At 32.1% G+C, this 19153-nt stretch overlaps 1 protein-coding gene across 5 annotated transcripts; it reads left to right on the top strand.

The window, feature by feature from the left end:
- Nucleotides 1–7408: 7408 nt before the first annotated feature.
- LOC111374496 (acetylornithine deacetylase) lies at nucleotides 7409–15037 on the top strand. Of its 5 annotated transcripts, none has more exons than XM_022997167.1 (11): nucleotides 7409–7773; nucleotides 8492–8736; nucleotides 9038–9146; nucleotides 11047–11185; nucleotides 11279–11336; nucleotides 11411–11428; nucleotides 11636–11758; nucleotides 11929–12082; nucleotides 12168–12201; nucleotides 12275–12323; nucleotides 14595–15014. In XM_022997167.1, the coding sequence occupies exons 1-11, from the start codon at nucleotides 7444–7446 to the stop codon at nucleotides 14617–14619; spliced, it is 1284 nt and encodes a 427-aa protein (XP_022852935.1). In that variant the 5' UTR covers nucleotides 7409–7443; the 3' UTR covers nucleotides 14620–15014. The 5 variants fall into 5 exon arrangements, with proteins under 5 accessions (XP_022852935.1, XP_022852933.1, XP_022852934.1 ...); XM_022997165.1 differs by lacking the exon at nucleotides 14595–15014 and adding an exon at nucleotides 14028–14582; XM_022997166.1 differs by lacking the exon at nucleotides 12275–12323 and having other exon boundaries at nucleotides 14595–15037.
- Nucleotides 15038–19153: the final 4116 nt, after the last annotated feature.

Genomic DNA, 19153 nt, shown 5'->3' with positions numbered 1-19153 from the left:
TGTATGATTCTATTTTCATAATTTCTTATATAAAGTTATCAACATTTGTAAGCTATTGCATGATGGAGTATGCTTTAGATAAATTAAGAGAACACCTGATGAAAGTTATGTGAAATTGTAAATATTTGAGATTTAAGATGGTGATGGATTGACTTTATGACAATCATATATGTCTTTTGCTCAGATTATGCCTTTGGAAGCTACACCTATTGAGGCGTATGGAATTTTCTAAACAAATAATCGATGGCCTATTGTTCGACTACTTAGGCTAGTCGAATGTAGCGTTTTGCATTTTGGGTCAAGGAATGGGAAGCTATTCTGGTTCTAGACATTTGAGTTGCCCGTGTTATGGGATTCATTGCTAATGATTTAAGTAACTACCTCTATGCACGAATTTGAAACATCTAAATCCAATATATTAGATATTTGACTATTGAAGTTTTTTTTTTTTTTTTTTTTTTTTATCTTCTAGTGATTTGATGTGAATGCTCGATTTCCATCTCGATATTTATTGATCGTCCAATACGAGTCTCTTAGCAGTGATCTTTGTGTCTCCAATTGATCAACTTTGCAAAAATAGCTATGAAGACACGAATTCAATTGTTAAAAATAAAAACAATTTGTTAATCATAATCAAAACATAAAGTTAACCATAGGTCAACATAGACTTCTAGTGAAGGTTATTATTCTAGTTGAAAGATTGAGATATTCAAACTTTTATGGAGAATCATCATGTATCAAGGTAATTGTTTTCATAGCTGAAACCCAACCAAACTTGAGTGGAAAAGAAAATAGTGTTGTGTAATCAACATTAGAATAAACAACTCGGGAATGTGATTAAAAAACAAAATTGGAGTGTGTATCCTAGGAGAAAGAAATAAAATATTTGACTATAAAGGGTCAGGAAATAACCAACCTAAAAGCTTATGATTATTAAATTGACTATGCACAAATACATATCGATCGAACATTAAATGAGTGAAGCATTAGTTTTACTTTGCATTGCTTATGATTTTTTTTTTTTTTTATTAAATTTTCAAATGAGTTCAAATACTTGATGTAAGTTTGGCAAGGTTATCTAATGTTTTATGCTTTTGTTAGATTATGCTTTTAGTAGAAAATCTTGCTTAGAACAAACAAGAGTTTAAGTTTTGCAGTATTTGATAAATGCATTTTATGCACTTATTCAAGCCTCGATTCATATTTATTTATCATTATTTTGAGTGAATGTCTACTTGATTGACGTTGAATTTTGGTTAAAGGTTGGTGAAACCCAAGTTGGACAAGTTTGAAAGGTATTTGATGAAACTGTGCAAAATTAAGAAATTGGGGACCAAAATGACCAGGTCTTGAAGTAGAGGACTGACCATGCAAATAAAGAGGATTTGGGATGCACAAGTAATTAATGTGAGGACCAAAGTGCAATTAACTATAAAAAATTTAGACTCAAATTCTACATTGAAGGTTCTCTATGACTGTAGAGTCATTCTATATTTCTAGATATAGTTTTCATTATTTTTTTCTTTTTTTTTTTATGGGAAACACCAATTTTTGAGAGAGAGCGAGTACAAATCATCAAGATCAAAGGGGAAAAATGCTAATATTTGAAGACTTTTGAGATTGATGATGATTCTTGGTGTAAGATCCAATTCTTTTCATCATCAATTCTTTTTTTTTTTTCTTTTTTTTCTTTCATTAATATGAGTAGCGAGATCATTAGATAGGATAAAAAAAAAATGTAACCTATGTGTGACCGTTTAATTTATGTCAAGATTCTAGTAGTTTAATTGTTTGTGTTGAATTTATTTATTTTTATAGATTTTAGTGCTTTGAATTATTTGGCCATAATTCAATGATCATGTGATTCTTTAACAAGTGAGACGTGAATTTAAGATTTAGGCCACATTGTAAAATTTGAGAATTAGTATAGAAGTGTAGCAATACATTTTTTAGTTAATGAAATCGTTACATGGATTTTTTTAGAAATTTAAGAAGTTTAAATAGAATTGATTTGGATTCAAGCGAGATAAATGGAATACTTTAGAAGAATTCAATCGAACACTACAATAATCATGAATCTTAATTAGCGAATTAAAGGGAATCAGTAAATGACATTGAAAGCCTTAGCATCGATATTCATACTTTAAAATTTGTATTTGATATATTAATTTAATATAATTAGAATAATTTAGATACTCAATCATCAAATCATAATTTATTTTTTTGTCAAATAGAAGTTACATATGTTAAGTATTAAATTATAATCATCATGAGAACGATAGTTTGGACTCATTGGCCCACTCTATTACTTATTATGATTATATAAAATCGATAATAGTTATATCGTAACCACAATTTTATTTGATACAACATATTTCAATGGCAAATTAAGCTCTTCAATCTTTCTTATTGTATCAATTATTTTCTTAACTTTTTTCCACTGAATTCTTATTTTCAACATTCTTTTAAGTAGTACATCTCATCCTTGATGATAATTTATTTCAAAATATTTTGTTTTCATATTTTGAAATGAGAGATAAATGGTGTTTTTTCTTGCAATTTGTATTTATTAATTTTTTGAAAAAAATATGGAAAATAAGTTATTTTTACCATTTTAAAGCACTTTTGAATATGAAACTATTATCGAATACTAAATGAGTTAACAAATGAAAAATGACATTAAAAACTGTTAGGGACAAAAAGTATTATAATAAATAAATATTATGAAAAGTGCAATTGAAATGTAATGCACGAAATAAACTTGTGGTGGGAATATAATTACCCTATAATAGTTTATTAACTTTAAAGTAGGGTATTTCTATCCTTTTAACTTTAAAGATGCCATTTTGCAAATTGGGCTTCAGCTAGTCTGTAGAAGCCCGAGAAATATAATGAAATTAAGTTATTATTTTGTGATGATCTAGCACCACAAGCCTAACCCATTTAAGAAACGAGCTATGGAAGCTCAATCCATTTAAGGATATGAAAGTCAAAGCTATAAGTTAATTAAAAGCCTAACAATTTAAGATATTAAATTTTAGTAAATTTGACTACAAAGATTTACTGAATAGCTGGGTTGCCTCAATAGTCATTTACATGATATTTCATATAAATAACTCAGTTTTGAATCACCATGTAAATGTTTTTATAAAACTTTTTATATGAATTTTTTTATGGCTTAGAAACTCTTCAAATTCTTAGTTAAATACCAAATTTAACAAATTTAATGATAATACAGCTCCCTCATTTAGTTTTTCATTAAAAAGGAAGGTTACAATAAGAGAAATGTTACTTTTTCACTACAACTCTGCTCAAATCCGAATTTACTCTTATTTTCTCTAAAAAAATATATTTCATATCAAGTTAAGTTTAAGGGAATAACAAGGGTGAGAAAAAGAAAGATTTTCTATACATTTTGTTCTTTTATATCCACGAAAATTCAAGATAGGTAGAGGTGCAAATGTTTATTTCGTTTTCAAATTACGATTTTTTGATAAATGTTTGAATAAAATGGTATCTATGAGTACGGTGCTTTGGCACTACAACAATTTGAATGATCATTCTCCGACTCTACGTGTTATGATAATTCTATAGTAATTGAATTTTGCCAAAAATCCATCTATGTGTGACAATATGAATCTATAGTTTGAAATTTCTAATTTGATAATGAAGTGCACCAATAATATTTATTGAGTTTCAAACTCATGGGTTAATTCCCTTCTTATAGGATGAATGGATTTCTTTGGGGTTTAGATGATGGTAGAGGATGATACAACATGCTATGAAGGAAGCTGATGATTTAATAATTTTAATTCGATCATGAAATGTTTATGTTTTTTTTTATATAGATTTCTATGGACGTCATATGTGGAACTATTTTAAGAATATTTCTTCATGAATAAGTCGTGGTTAAAAGTAGATATGTGTTATGAAAGTTAATTTACAAAACATCGTTGCTATTCGCATAAATCATGCATAGCTCCCCATTTTCTCTATGTTCATAAAAATAGCGTATGTGATGCTCTTTTTCTTCTGTTATAGCTATTTGTGAACAACGAAGTTGTATTTGTGTTTTGTGATGATTGAACTTGGGTATTGTACTTTGTATTTTTAGAGGAATCCATTTTATGAGTTCCTAAAAAGAGCATACGCATATGCTCTTTTTTTTAGCCCCCGTTTGACCCCTATTTTTGGTAATGAAAATGGGAGGGATAGTGTTTTGTTGAAAAAATGAGTAGTTGAAAAAAAAGGAAAAAATTTCGATTTACTTGTAATATTATTTTGTGGAAGATTGTGTGGTTGAAAATATGAGAGAAAAAAATAGAATGTTATGGAAAGTAATTTAATGGGGACCAAACAGGGGCTTAGTGTTAAGACTATTTCTGAACAATGTAGTTTCTATATTATTATCATTTTTTCCATTTCTTAGCAATTAGATAATAGAGCCATTTTCATGTTATTTTCTTTCAAAATTGTAGTAGATTAGTGTAGCAATTGTTCAATGTGGAAAAAGGGTAATCGCATGATGTACTTTGGTCACGGATGGCTATGATACCTCCTCTATTAAGCATTTTTACATGAAAATAGGAAGATATTGTCACTTTTTAAAATTTTGTCAACTTTTTGGAATATTTGTCACTTGTCTCTATAGATAAAGTATGACCAAGAGTTTTAGACGGATGGTTGAAACAACTGTGATTGAGGCTCTTGAAATTTGGGAATCCATGCAATCAAAAGCCTCAACTATGTCTTCTCCATTGCAAAAACTTGCTTAAAATAATAGAAATTATCATTTTTCCATTTCCGAGCAATTAGATAATAGAGCCATTTTCATGTTATTTTCTTTCAAAATTGTAGTAGATTAGTGTAGCAATTGTTCAATGTGGAAAAAGGGTAATCGCATGATGTACTTTGGTCACGGATGGCTATGATACCTCCTCTATTAAGCATTTTTACATGAAAATAGGAAGATATTGTCACTTTTTAAAATTTTGTCAACTTTTTGGAATATTTGTCATTTGTCTCTATAGATAAAGTATGACCAAGAGTTTTAGACGGATGGTTGAAACAACTGTGATTGAGGCTCTTGAAATTTTGGAATCCATGCAATCAAAAGCCTCAACTATGTCTTCTCCATTGCAAAAACTTGCTTAAAATAATAGAAATGAGAAATACTTCAAACTCTTAACTAATATGAGAAATAGTTGATGCCTTCTTGACGTGTCAACACACAAAGACCTGATTGAAGGAGTGTGTTTGTTTGGAAGATTGAGGAAGCCTATGGAGTTTTGATTGAGATGAGAAAGTCAAGTTACCCTTCCAATGTTACATACAACCGTTTCCTAAAGGTTCATATATGATGTGAATTCAATGCCAACTACACAAACTTATAATATGATGATTGTAATTGTAACACCTAGAATCCAAATAACCTAGATTTATAAGTGCTATAATTTAATAATCTTAGACTAGTAATGTGAAAAAAATGATATAAATAGTTGCCACTCAAAAACCTTTTTTGTTTTTTTTTTTTAATATTTATCACTTTTTGAATTTTTGTCACTTCATTGAATAGCTTCCAAATTCAAGTTAATATGTTAGGTAATAGAAGTGAAACATAATCACAAAGAGACAACATACAAAAAGAAAATCAAGGATCCCTTAGATCTCTTTTAAGGTTTGATTGACGTTAAATATTATTTGTCACTTTTTTAGTTTTCGTTATTTTTTTAATTTCTATCATTTCATTGAACTGATTTTAAGGTTTTGATTAGTGTTTTGTTATTTTTTGAGTGTTTCTCATTTTTTTTTTTGAGTATTTGTCACTATTTTATTGTTACTTCATTTTTTGAATTCCTATAATTTTTTTAATGTTCGTCACTTTTTAAATTTTTTGTCACTTTTTGAACCCCCCTTTTGGTCCCCATTATTTAGTATTATAATTTTGGAATAATACTTTTTGGAAGAATCTGTGATTGAAAAAGAAGAAATTTTTTCGATTTACATGTAATTTTTTTAATAAAAGATTGTACGGTTGATAACAAGAGAGAAAAATTATAATGTGAAATAATGAATCCAAACGATGGCCGAGTGTTTGTTACTTTTTTAGTGTTGTCTTTCATTTTCTTTTTTTAGAATTTTTATCACTTTTTTTTTGTAGGGTTTGTTAACTTTTTTGTTACTTATTCGAAATTTTTGTAACTTTTTTTTTTTTTTTGTTAATGTTTGGTAATTGACTTAAAGATGTTTTGCGGTGATGAAGAAAAAGGAGGGATGTATCATTTTTTTCTCATTTTATTGAACTGATTCCAATATTTTAGTTGATATTTTATCACTTTCTGAGTGTTTATCATTTTTTTTGAATTTTTGTCATTTTTTAGTATTTGTCACTGTTTTGAATCACTTCTTATTTTTATTTTTTTACTTCATTTAGTATTTGTCATTTTCCTGTCACTTTCTTGAAAATTTTGTTACTTTTTTGAGTGACGAACATCGCTTTTTAGTGAAAGTGTAACAAAAAAGTGACATTTAACTTAAAAAAGTGTTGTTGTGTTACTTTTTAATAAGAAAAATAACATTTTATTTTACACACTACTTTTTATCCTTATGTATCACTTTCTTAATATTTTCGTTACTTGTTTGGGTGGCAAAATCATTTTTTCATAACTTTTTATTAAAAAGTGACACTTAGGCCATATTTGATTGTGTGTTTTCTTCCATGGAAAATGGATCTTACTTTTTCCTTGTTTGATACCCTCAAATTTCTTGGCAAAGTGAATTCTTGGCAATCCACTCACACGCCTCTTTTCCAGGATTTTGTGGAATTGGAGGATTCCAATTCTCGGTACTGTAGCGTATTTTTTTAAATTTTTGCAAGGGAAACAAATTCTAAGAATTATTTTAAAAAAATATTTTCCTTTAATTGAAAATTTCCATGTAAAACAAAGCTAAATGAACACTAAAACATAGATAATTTTCTCAAATTTTTTTTGACAATGGAAACAAATTTCATCCACAATACCAATAAAATCTATCACTTTAATGATAATTTTCATATAAAAAAGTCAAACGAATACCAAAAAATATTTTTATTTCAACAAATTTCACTTGAAAAATTATATTAATCAAACACAATAATTTACAATTTTCAAGAAAACAATTTCTAGGTAATTTAATTTTCTGAAATTTATTTTCTTTCCACCCAAATTTCATTTTCGCAATCAAATGGATCCTTAATTTAACAATGTTTTTTTACTTTCAAATATTTTTCAAATACTTTTAATTTTATGATTATTTTAATAAGTTGGTGTCTTCTCTTTTACATTTTTTTTTGGAAACTTTAAAGATGCAATTCTGCAAATTGGGCTTCAGCTAGCCCAATGTGCAACCCCTATATAATATGCATTTTGACGCATAATTCTCATTCTGCGTGTCTTCTCCGCCATGGCTTCTGCAAGCGTAAGAAATGCTCTGGGTGACCTCAACAAAGATTCCTTCATAAACCTTTTGTCGAAGCTGATCGGAGAGTCCAAATACGTTCAAAATAATCCACCGGAGCTGATTCCGGAGGAGGACAGGATTGTGAGGCACGTGCTGGACGCGCTCCTTCCCTACAGCACCATCACAGGCGGTGGCCCACTTATCATTAACCATGTTACCTACAAACCCAATAGAGGGAATCTCATTGTAGAGTACCCTGGATCTCAGCCGGGAAAAATCTTGTCATTTGTTGGCATGCATATGGATGTTGTAACTGCCAACCCTTCCGATTGGGTCTGTTATATTCTATTCCTTGTACTTAATATTTTCTATATTCAGCTACTAAGTGCGCATTTTCAATGGCCACTGGTGAAATTAACCCTGAGGGAAATGAACTGTAATTGATCATGTAGCTCAACTATAGAATGCTTATCTTGAAAAGTTATAAGGAATTAGGTTTACTTCCTTGTTTATGAACTCTGTGTTTTTGTGTATGATGCGGGATTGTTTTGTTTCTATCGTTTTATGTTTTTGTTACTAATTTTAGGTTTCAGGTGAATTGGTTGTTTAGTTTGTCGTTATTAATATGTTTTGGTCCTCTCTGATTTCTCTTGAGTTTTGGGGTTGATTTTATAGGTGCAATTTAGTACGAACAGCTTGCTTAAGTGTTCAATAAGTTCTGGAGTTCTTTTGTTGGCAGTCACTGGTTTTTTACCATCGTCTTATTTGAATTTATTTTTCTTTTGGCTTTATGTTACTTATAGCGAAGCTAAATTCAGTATTTTTCAAAATAATTGAGCATTCATGTCCTTTTTTAAAAATAGATTTTCAAATGATGTCAGATTTTCCTTTAATATGAGAATAGAAATATTAGATAAAAGTACTGCAAATCAAGTGGAATAAGCAATAATAATGTGGAATCCTCAATGCTATGGATGTCAATAAATAGGCAGATCTTTCCTCTGATGTTTTATTACGAACTTTATGCATCATCAGATGTATTTTCATGCAGGATTTTGATCCTTTCACGATGAGCATGGATGGAGACAAACTTCGAGGTCGTGGAACCACAGATTGTTTAGGGCATGTTGCCCTCGTTGCTGAACTAATGAGGAAGTTAGGGGAGACAAAGCCACAACTGAAGTCTACCGTGGTTGCTGTCTTTATTGCCTGTGAAGAGAACTCATCTATCCCTGGAGTTGGCATTGATGCATTAGTGAAGGATGGATTGCTTGATAAGTTAAAGCATGGCCCTCTGTAGGTTACTTATACCTTTGGCGGACTAGATGTTATTGGGCCCCCGTTTGACCCCCATTTTGTGGCAATGAGAATGGGTCAAATAGTGTTTTTTTTTAAAAATGAGTGGTTGGAAAAGAATGAAAAGTTTTCGATTTACGTGTAATATTATTTTATGGAAGATTGTGTGGTTGAAAATAGGAGAGAGAAAAATGAAATGTAATGGAATGAAAATTAATGGGGGCCAAATGGGGGCTGAATGTCTTTAGTAAGTGATTTGAACAATAATCATGATATAATTAACGGGCTTCTCATCCTGCAGATTTTGGATTGACACAGCAGATAAACAACCATGCATTGGTACCGGTGGTATGATACCATGGAAACTTCATGTTTCTGGAAAGCTTTTCCACAGCGGTCTACCCCACAAGGTACTTCTTGAAATAGTGCTTTCTCAGGGATATTTATCTACCTTTTGGTACTGATTCTGTTTCTTCCATTGGTTTCTTGATATTGAGCTGAACAACTAGAACATAGCATATTATTGGGATTGTTTCTACATATGATTTTTATATAAAAACTGAGATGAGAAAATTTTCCGTGTGAGTAAAATATTTTGTCTGGATATCAAAATTTCTACTTGTATCCTGAATCAAAATAAAATCTAGAACTTAGTTGTGTGAACTGCCAATTGATCTAGTTCTTTCTCATTAAAAGGTAAACCAAGCTCCATCTCGTCTTTTATTGCCTAAAGATGTTGACGTCCCAAGGGATTTTTTTATGAAGAACCAGGAGTGGCAGCTAGAGGAGATCGAAGGGGTGAAGAGAAGTAGCTCTTCCTCCACCGAACACCAAAGTTAAGAGTAAAAGGCAATATGATCTATGATTATCTATTGATTGCCTTCCGTGTTTTAGAGCTTAATCATCTTCTATGGTAGTCTAGATTTCATATAAAGTGGAAAGAGGTTTTGAAGAGAAAAACAAGAGAAGGGGAAAAAGGTGATTCAAAATAACATATGATTGATACCTCTGCTCTTCCTACATAATAAGATAAAGTCTCTGCAACCAAGAAACTTGAGGCCCTAGTTTTATTGTTAAGTTGACTGCTAGTAGCTATACATTGCTATAGTTTCAAGAATGATCCCCCATCTTCTTTAGTGAATTCTTGCATCACCTTTAAGAATTTCTTGTGATTCCCCATGAATGGCCCCATCTTCTTCTCCAATTCTTTGTTCCAATCTGTTGTCATTGCCCTAGAATTGATGCCTCAGTATCAGTTGATAGGTACTAGATGTGTAATATAATTTTTTGTATATATTGAACGAAGAACAAATATAAATGGAAAGGAAATACACAAGATTGTGAGGAATCGAGAGGCTCACTCTCTCCCCCAATTGATACCCTAAATTCCACATAACTTACATAATTCCCTTTTCCCCCTTCTATATTTGGCAGTTATGTTCTTATTCTCCAAATTTCCTAGACTATCCTTCCCAGTAATAGCAGATGATTATCAAAATCTCACTTGAAAAAGCAAATAGTCGGCCTAAATTTTGAGTTCTCAAGAATTACCAATTTCCATCCCAATTCCCTCTAAATGAATTGACCTTGTCAATTTTCCTTGCATATGGTTCGCAAACAAGTTGTAGGGATTAGTCCTTGCAGTAGAAATAATAACCTTCCTATATTGTGTCCGAAGAAAAGAAACTAGTTGAGTTATCTAAATAACAGAAAACCTGGGATTTTACATAAAATTCAAATAACTCAATTTCCTTTCAAAGTGGGTGGTTTTTATTTTCTGCATTCACCGTTCTTGAGATTTCAAGTGTTCGCTAGTGGATTATGATTCTACCAAGCCGTTGGTTGCTTCAACTTGAAGTCCTGGAGATAGGGGAACAGTGTGGGAGAGGAGAGGGCTGCCCAATTCTATGGCCCATTGAGAATAGTTTAAACAAGTGTTGGTTTTTTGGAAAAGAAAAATGAACTTTTAGCTCTACAAAGGGAGGAGACGTTCTTTAGCAGATTTTTGGAAACTGAAGACATTTGTTTTATGCTGAACTATATCATATCAAGTTGTGGTTGTTGGTTAACATATGTTATTTGTTCCTTAACATGAAGCTAATAACTAAATAATTGTTGCCTCATGGAACAATGGTGATATTTTGATTCTAAATTAAAATAATGCTGGATTTTTCTCAGCTGGTTAGAAAAAATATGAGACAGTTGTCCTAATTAAATTAAATATACTCTGTTGAACTTATTTTATTGACAATTTTTTTGTATATGAATTGTTGTAGTTTTTAGCTAATTTTCCTTTTTCAATGTGGGTAGGCCATCAATCCCTTGGAGCTAGCTATGGAAGCTCTTAAAGAGATCCAATTACGGTTCTACAGAGACTTCCCTCCCCATTTGGAGGAAAAAGTTTATGGGTTTGCAACCCCGTCGACCATGAAACCCACACAGTGGAGTTGTAAGTTCTTGATCTTAAAGTGAAAAATTGTTTAATAATGATTAGTTTGCTTCCAGGCACATTGTTCATTTCCAAAACTGATATTCATAACAGATCCTGGGGGTGGAATCAATCAAATTCCAGCTGAATGTACAGTTTCAGGGGATATTAGGTTGAATTTCAACATAGACTGTCATTTAAGTACCTGCGTTACGATTGATTTCTAACTTGCGCTCTTTACTGCAGGTTGACTCCATTTTACAGGTACGGATTTCACTCTGTTCTTGGTTATGTCTCCATAAGTTTTGCTTTTAGTCAGGCATAATGTTATCTTGGTTACTCATGTTACATTATTTTTCCGTTTTCTAAGGACTTTTTCTGTACTTCATATTTCTAATCTGCTATAAGTTTTAGTCAGTTCTTGCGAGCCAAGAAATCAAGGTCCGAAACCTAATAAATATATCACTCCAGTGTAACAGATGTGGAGACTAAACTTCAAAACTATGTTGATGACATGAATGCCAACATAGAAAACCTTGATACACGAGGCCCTGTTTCAAAGTATGTCCTACCAGACGAAAACCTGAGGGGAAGGTGCATCTTTATCTTCATCTAACTGCATTCTAATGACTCAGCTTACTGAATGTCCTTCATTCTTGGAAATCTGAGGACATTGTGATGTAGTCCAACTTTTATATACCACAGCTCAATTTTTTTTATTTTTTTATTTTTTTATTTTTTATTGATTCTGCTTATGTGCTCAGAATTACTATTAGTTTTGGCGAGGCATTGTCTGGAGTTGCTTGTAATCTTGATTCTTGTGGATTCCATGTATTATGCAAAGCTACTGAAGAGGTGGTTGGGCATGTAAAACCCTATTCTATCACTGGCAGCTTGCCACTCATACGGGAACTGCAGGTGGAGCTCTTCCCTTGGATGAATTTGTCTGGATTTTTGGAAATAGAAATTTTCATACATATGTTACCCTTTTGTTTTGTGGTAGGATGAAGGTTTTGATGTTCAAACTTCTGGCTATGGTATGGTTCACTTGTTACTTGATCTTTCCTGTTTCTAATACTACTAATAAAACTTACCCTATTTCACCTCAAGGAAATCCATTTTCCTTCATCTGTCAAATGGAAAGTTTTGCTTGTACGAGGTACTTGAAAGTGCAAACTTGCTTAATTAAGTATACTGTGATATTTATATAACTACCTTAAAATTAAATCTAGCATTGTCTTGACTGCAATTCTCTAAAATTCAGGGGATAGCAACACCTATTAATGCCTTGCCATGTGATTTTGAAAAAAATTTAAAGGAGCTAAATGACGAGTTATAGAAGGATGTATGCCATAAATTAGAACAGTTGGTAAAAATAATTTAGATTTTTTTGCCATTATTAGTATTCACTCAAAAACCATGGCTTACAATATTTTATTTTATTTTATTTTATTTTTTGTGAATGAATTGAGTAAAACTTTCCTGAAAAAGGAAAAAATATCTTTACGCTTCTTCAGTCTTGTAGAATAGATGGTGTTGATATAAGAGTAATTCTTTTATTTCATGATTTGTGCATGCAAATATGTTAGATATTCAAATATGTGGATAAGAATAGAAGTATTAGAAACCAAGGACTGGCCTTCTGACTTAGGGATCAACTCACTTGGTAATGCTTGTAGGCTCAAGTTTAATGAGAAGGGTTATAGGGAAGGAGGAGTTGCCCTTGTTCTGCATCCCACTGGATCTAGAAAATATGAACTCGGTAACAGTTGTAGGTTTTAGTCTCAAGAAGAGGTATAGAGAAGGAGAGAGTTGGCCTGTTCTACAGCCCACTTAACTGAAGAAAATGTCGATTTCTAAATATCTATAAATGGTAACTAGACGACGTATTTGGAATCAATAATGATATGCACGAGAAAAAATTATGCTTGAGGAGCTAAACTAGTGCGATGGCAACTCTCAGGAGAATAACATGTTTATTCTTGTGAAAATATGGACCATGAGGTCCTACATGTTCTTTCCTTAATGGATCTTCTACCAAAGAACAAAGAGTTGGAATTCTAGTTATTCTTACTTTGGATAGCATTTTTCCTATCAATTGGTACTGTTTTTGGTCTTTATTCTGGTCGTAGGGATCATACTTAACCATGTGATTGTTTCCAACCCTCAGAGATATAGGGGCTTACACATAATTATACGTAAAACATTTTACAAGTCATGGAAATGTTCGACTTATGGATTATGAATTATAGCTTGCAACTTGTGGACATAAAATGTTTATTTACATTACGGAATGCACAAGTAACTCACATTTTTTATTTTATCAGGGAATGTCTTTCGTCATAAAAATATCTTAGCCTTAAGGCATAATTACTAACAATGAGTAAGCAGGTAATGGGTCTTGTAATATCTTCAACCCCCATGGTGATCTTCCATTCTTTTGTTTCTTTTGAGAGATTATTTTTAAGGTATTTGTGGATCACTAACTAAAATCTCTGTTTGGGTGAAAATTTAATGGGATTTTTCCAGTACTGAGAGAGCAAAGCTCGCTACGAACTACTATTGTCCACTTGTCAAGGATTTTTTTAGGGCTGGAGCAGTGCTTCTCATTTATTTAACGGAGCGTCTTTGGGCCAATCATTATCAACGGTGGTAGTGGTTTGTAGATGTGATTGTTAGGAAGGATGAGGTTGGAAGGAAGAAAAGAGAGAAGATTCCCCTCTTTCATTTCTTTGTTTTTTACTTTTTCTAAAGCAAAATCAATATCTGTGAGCAATTCATGAAATGAATATCTTCTTCCTAATTTAGCTATCAATCTGATTCCCATTCGAAAGAGCTAATATTGACATCACTATTATTTTAGGAATTTCAGATGGATGACAACTATACAGAGGGTTATGTTTTTTAAGTTTAAAGATTGCGTGTCTTCTCAAATTAGAGTGGGAACATTGTTCTTTTGAAAGACTTCCCTGCAGAAAGGCAAAATTGTAGTTTGTGATCTTGATTTTTCTTCGAAATTTATGCTTTACGTGTACTTGTCCTGGTTTGAACTTGCAAGGAGTGTTAGATGACAGCTGAAGAGTTAGGTAATTGATGTAGTGGGGAAGGATCTTATCTTGCACCTTTATTCGAGAGTATCTTTGTTAAATGAATAACCGTATACTTTGTAGCCACATTCAGTTTTATGCCAAAACTAATAGTGTGGACGTATACTTGTTGAACTTGTATGCTTCAAATTTTAAGCAGCAACAGTTACGAAAGTGCTGTGGTTTTTAGAGAATGTGAGCTGATGATGTTCGTAAAACATTGTCGGTTCAAAATATTCTTGTTATACTGTTACACCGCATGATTTGTCACCTAAAGTTAAGAATTGCATGTTCAAATACACCTTCACACGTATAAGTTTGAATGCATGTGGATAAAAATGCAGGGTTAATGGCGACATACCACGCTAAGAATGAGTATTGCCTTCTATCTGATATGTGCCAAGGCTATGGGGTTTTTGCCAGTATCATTTCGCAGTTGGAAGATTGAATTGGACTGATGCATTTCCTACCCACTTTCGTTTCCCGTTGTCCACGAATATGATATCTATCTATCTAGTGTGATGCATGGAATATATGACAAGGGTGGAGTATTTCTAAATCTCTGACTTGGATTGAAGCTTCTAAGCTAAAAATAGAGTCCCTGCTTTTGTTAGAGGCTTTGAAATTTACTCCAAGCCCATGGATTTGGTCTGTTTTCATTTACTTCTCTATTTGCTGTCTTTCTATATGATAGATAAACTGTTTATGGCATTTTGTCCCTTTTATTAAACTCGTTATCTAAATTTGTGTTGCACTTTGTTTTCTACGATAAAGTATTTTATATTTTACATGTGTAAGAATGTGGTCATAAAAAGATATACTATGTTTAAATACTGATTAGCTAATATAAGAACAGCAAATAATTGTCAATTGTCGATTGTAATATAGCAATATAGATAAAGGATTACATCTCAACATTATCGATAATGCTTCATTATATATCATGGTTGCATCTCAACACTAATTCAGAATTTATCGTTTAAACTGGTAATTGAAGTGCCTTTAAAAGGATAAAATTTACTTCTTGGCGGCAATATATATACTGGAAATCTTTTAGAGATGCATTGTATAGCAGCTTTACGTAAAACTTTGATATTATATGCTTGATGGTTCAACAGACGACAAGTGTCCGTTTACAATTTCATTTTTGAGTAGCCAAAGAATTTATGAGACTGAGGTTGATGTTCATGGATTACTAGATATCGCAATGAATAAACAGGTGAATCCTTTTAATGGAGCAAGATCGGAAAAAGGAGGAAAAAAATAACCATAAAGTAATTTAAGAGAAGAGGGGGCTAAATTTCTAGTACCTTTCCTAATTTACCTCTTCATCGAAATCAAAATTAGTTTTAAAACTTCAATTCACACTTATTTAATTTGCAGTGCAACTTTTTCGAATGAGAGAAACCTTGAGGCTTCAATCTTTATCAAATGCAGTCAAAGTCTCATATGAACATGTATTTGCTATCATGTTTGTGGATGTAATTTCTGCAAATATAATAGACAATATTACAAAAGCGGCAAGCCAAAAAAGGGATGAGAATGAGGAAAACATCTTCAATAAAAAATTAAATACGAGTATTTCTTACCAAGTTTAACATTTGATTCTTCCGACAGAACTATAGATGAAGCGAATGATTTTGACGTAGACGAAGCCATTTTTAGTTTTATCCAAAATGTAAAGAGCAATGGGTTTCAACCTACATTTTTCTGTTGATGGGAAAAGAGCCGCAAACAACTGAGAGGTTATTTATATCAATATATTTTTCTTTTTGGTGTAATAATAAATGTTAATCTCGGTTTTCAGCAAGACAGTGTGGCCAGTAGATTTGGGCTCCAATCACGTGTCAAGCCTTGTACACTTCGATAAAAGTCAGGCACACGTGGCCTTCTTCACCTGTAGGAGAGGCAGTCGTGGACAATTTGACAATTAAGTCAGTCAATTAATAAACGAGAATCACAAAGTGTATGAATTCAAGTTTGAAGAGATAGATTACCAATCAATGTTACTTTGAAATGTAAAATTGCATTACCTTTGAATGGCACCAAGTGTGACATTTTATAATGAAAGGAAAGAGGTGTTTACTTTTGGATATGTGACATTTGACCTCGTCCTAGCGGTTCACAAGTCGGCCTCAGGCATCACATTCGTTCTCCTAAATCAGAGTTGATGTTAAATGAATCTAAAAAGCGATCACCATATATTCTAGGTCCGTCATTACTACTATATAAAAAGGGCAATATGTTGCTACTGTAGAAAGAACAGTAGATTCTTCCATTTTCACACACTGTAGCAACTTTTTTTTCCTTGGAGCAAAAACGACGCCGTCTGCTCTTCCAATAGCAATTTTTTTATTTTTAATTTTTTCCATCTCTGGAGTCAAGACGAGATCGTCTGCAGACAAATATATATATATATATATAAGCTACAATGATGTACCCACTTTAAGTAGATTTTTCTTTCTTCTTCTCCATTTTCACACGCTACTCCTTTTTTTCTTTGAGTTTCATTGGTTCCTTTCTTTTCTCCATGTATGTATACTATTTCTGTTTCTATTATATTTGGTATATCTGTATTTTGTGCTTCAATCATTACGCTTATATTGTATTTGTTCTCTTTGTTTGTTCGATCGTTGACACATGTTCTTTCGGCCTTATTTTAATTTGCGGGTAGTGGTGGAGAATGTTTTCAGCTTTTCTTTAGTTCGTGGTAGCAGTAATATCTAGAGATTTTTCCTGCGATGATTAATGAGGGGGAAATCTACTTTCATATGATTTGATTTTTCATTTTTCTTGTATAGTGTTGAACTTCGATGTTGATGTTGATTTGTTGTACACAAACTTTGGAGTAAACTGGTAAATAAGAGAGTAAATAGAATTGGGCGTGGAAATAACGGAATAGAAATACATGAAAATAAAACATTTTCCATATATACAAATTCAATTAGAAGAAAGTAAAGAGGTCTCATAGACGTGTCAAACTTTCACCAACATGGTCTTTTTTGTAGACAATGAACATTGGGAGTTCACTGTTCAAAAGTTTGAAAACACATGTATCGCCCATTTGTAGTTCTTTTTCTTTAAAAAAATCTGCCCAGCCTATAGTCATACGTCTTATTAGACCATTTGGTCGTAAATTTGTGGCGAGCTCCCAGTCGTGATGTAAAGAATCATAGATTTGAACACTTCGCAGACCTCTTGGTAGGTGATATCTAGAGAACTGTCCTGGTATATCCTGGAAAACCATGAATGAATAAATTATTGATCTTTGAATCAAATTTATGTGGAAGAGATGAATGTAGAATGAGATATTAAAGATGACACTTACAATTTCCCGATGGCTGTTGTGATGAGGTGTTAGTGTTATTTCAAATGCAGGGTTATCTGTATGTGAAGCGTTGTATTTTTCGGGAACATCGGAGTCATATGTGACCTCTAATCTAGAATGGTTAAATATGATCATATTGAATGTGGAGTTTCCGTTATATTCAAATACCAAAACATGAGCATCCTGTAAGTTATGATGGTCAAAAAATTGTTCCCATCCATCGGCAAAATATATTCTTCCATTATCTCTTTTCAAGCGTATTGTGACAATTATACTATCATATGCAGTTACTCGTACTGTGTCACCAAGTTGGTGTCTCCAATCGTTGACAAATGATCTGTGAAGCATCTATACATATACATTAAAAAGTATAAGAGAGAAATTAAAAATGCATCCATTCAAATGTGAGAGGAGAAACTCTTGTGTGATTAACTAGACGGGTATTATGGTTTTGTGGAGGAGTAATGATTCTGAAGAAACAATGCGCACCTCCATTCCGTCTCAATATAGTACAATGAAAATTTTGTTAGAATAACTCTATTATTTACGTTGTGGAGGCCATAATATAGATTTTAAGGTAGATTTTGCAGTATAGGCGAGTTAAAAAGTTTGCTAATGGAAGTTCCATATCTGTAAGATAAAATTTGTATGTGATTTAAAAAAAAAATTCTATATGTCGTTGTAGAACAATATCATGAAGTTTGGTAAGAAATTCATGATTTGTGTTCGATTTTTAATAGAAGAATTGAAGATTGACATTTAGTCCATCTCAATAAACAAGATGTAAGTTAAAACTGCTAAATTTAGTGTTGAAAAAATAGCTATGGTAATTAAGAAATAGTAAATAGACACCTGATTTTCTTTTTGTTGAGCACCTGCAAGCAAAGATATGTAAATATTTTATGTGAGGAGTGATTTAAGGTAAATTTTGAAAACATGAGAAGCTATTTAAATTAGAGGATATGTACTCCTATATTTTTTCCTGATTTGACAAGAGGTTCACGGGTAGTAGAAATGGACAATATGTTACCAAAAAAGCCCGATCTTACTATTCCCAAAAATAAAAGTGAGGAGAAAGAAATTATTGAAGTATCACACGAGTGACTATTTTATCTTAACACGTTTCACACATTATTTGATTGCAATCAAAAGGTTACGATTGGAAATGTAATTAATATGTAATATGTCTATTATTTATCTACATTTCTACTCATTTGAAGGATTTATATAATATTTGTATGTATAAAAAAATGATTTATATTTTATGTATTTATTTTAGGAATCACATCTATTAAAAAAACTAAGTTGATTAAATGAAATCAAATTTTGATGCTGCGAGTCGGAAAGGAAAAAGAAAGGGAAAAAAATGAAATTTGTTAACCTCCATAATAACGGAGGCACCAAACTTCATGGAGGTTCAACTTTGAGCCTCCGCAATTATGGAGGCAGTTTGTGCCTCCGTAGTGCTACGGAGGCTCAACTTTGAGCCTCCATAATTACAGAGGCACTTTGATGCCTCCATAATTACGAAGACCTTGCCCTTTGAGCCTACGTAATTATGGAGGCATTATTCCC

The sequence above is a fragment of the Olea europaea genome, unplaced genomic scaffold, assembly GCF_002742605.1.
Source record: "Olea europaea var. sylvestris unplaced genomic scaffold, O_europaea_v1 scaffold1257, whole genome shotgun sequence".
NCBI classification, from domain to species: domain Eukaryota; kingdom Viridiplantae; phylum Streptophyta; class Magnoliopsida; order Lamiales; family Oleaceae; genus Olea; species Olea europaea.
The sequence above is the reverse complement of the archived record's forward strand: the minus strand, read 5'-3'. Positions and strand labels throughout refer to the sequence as shown.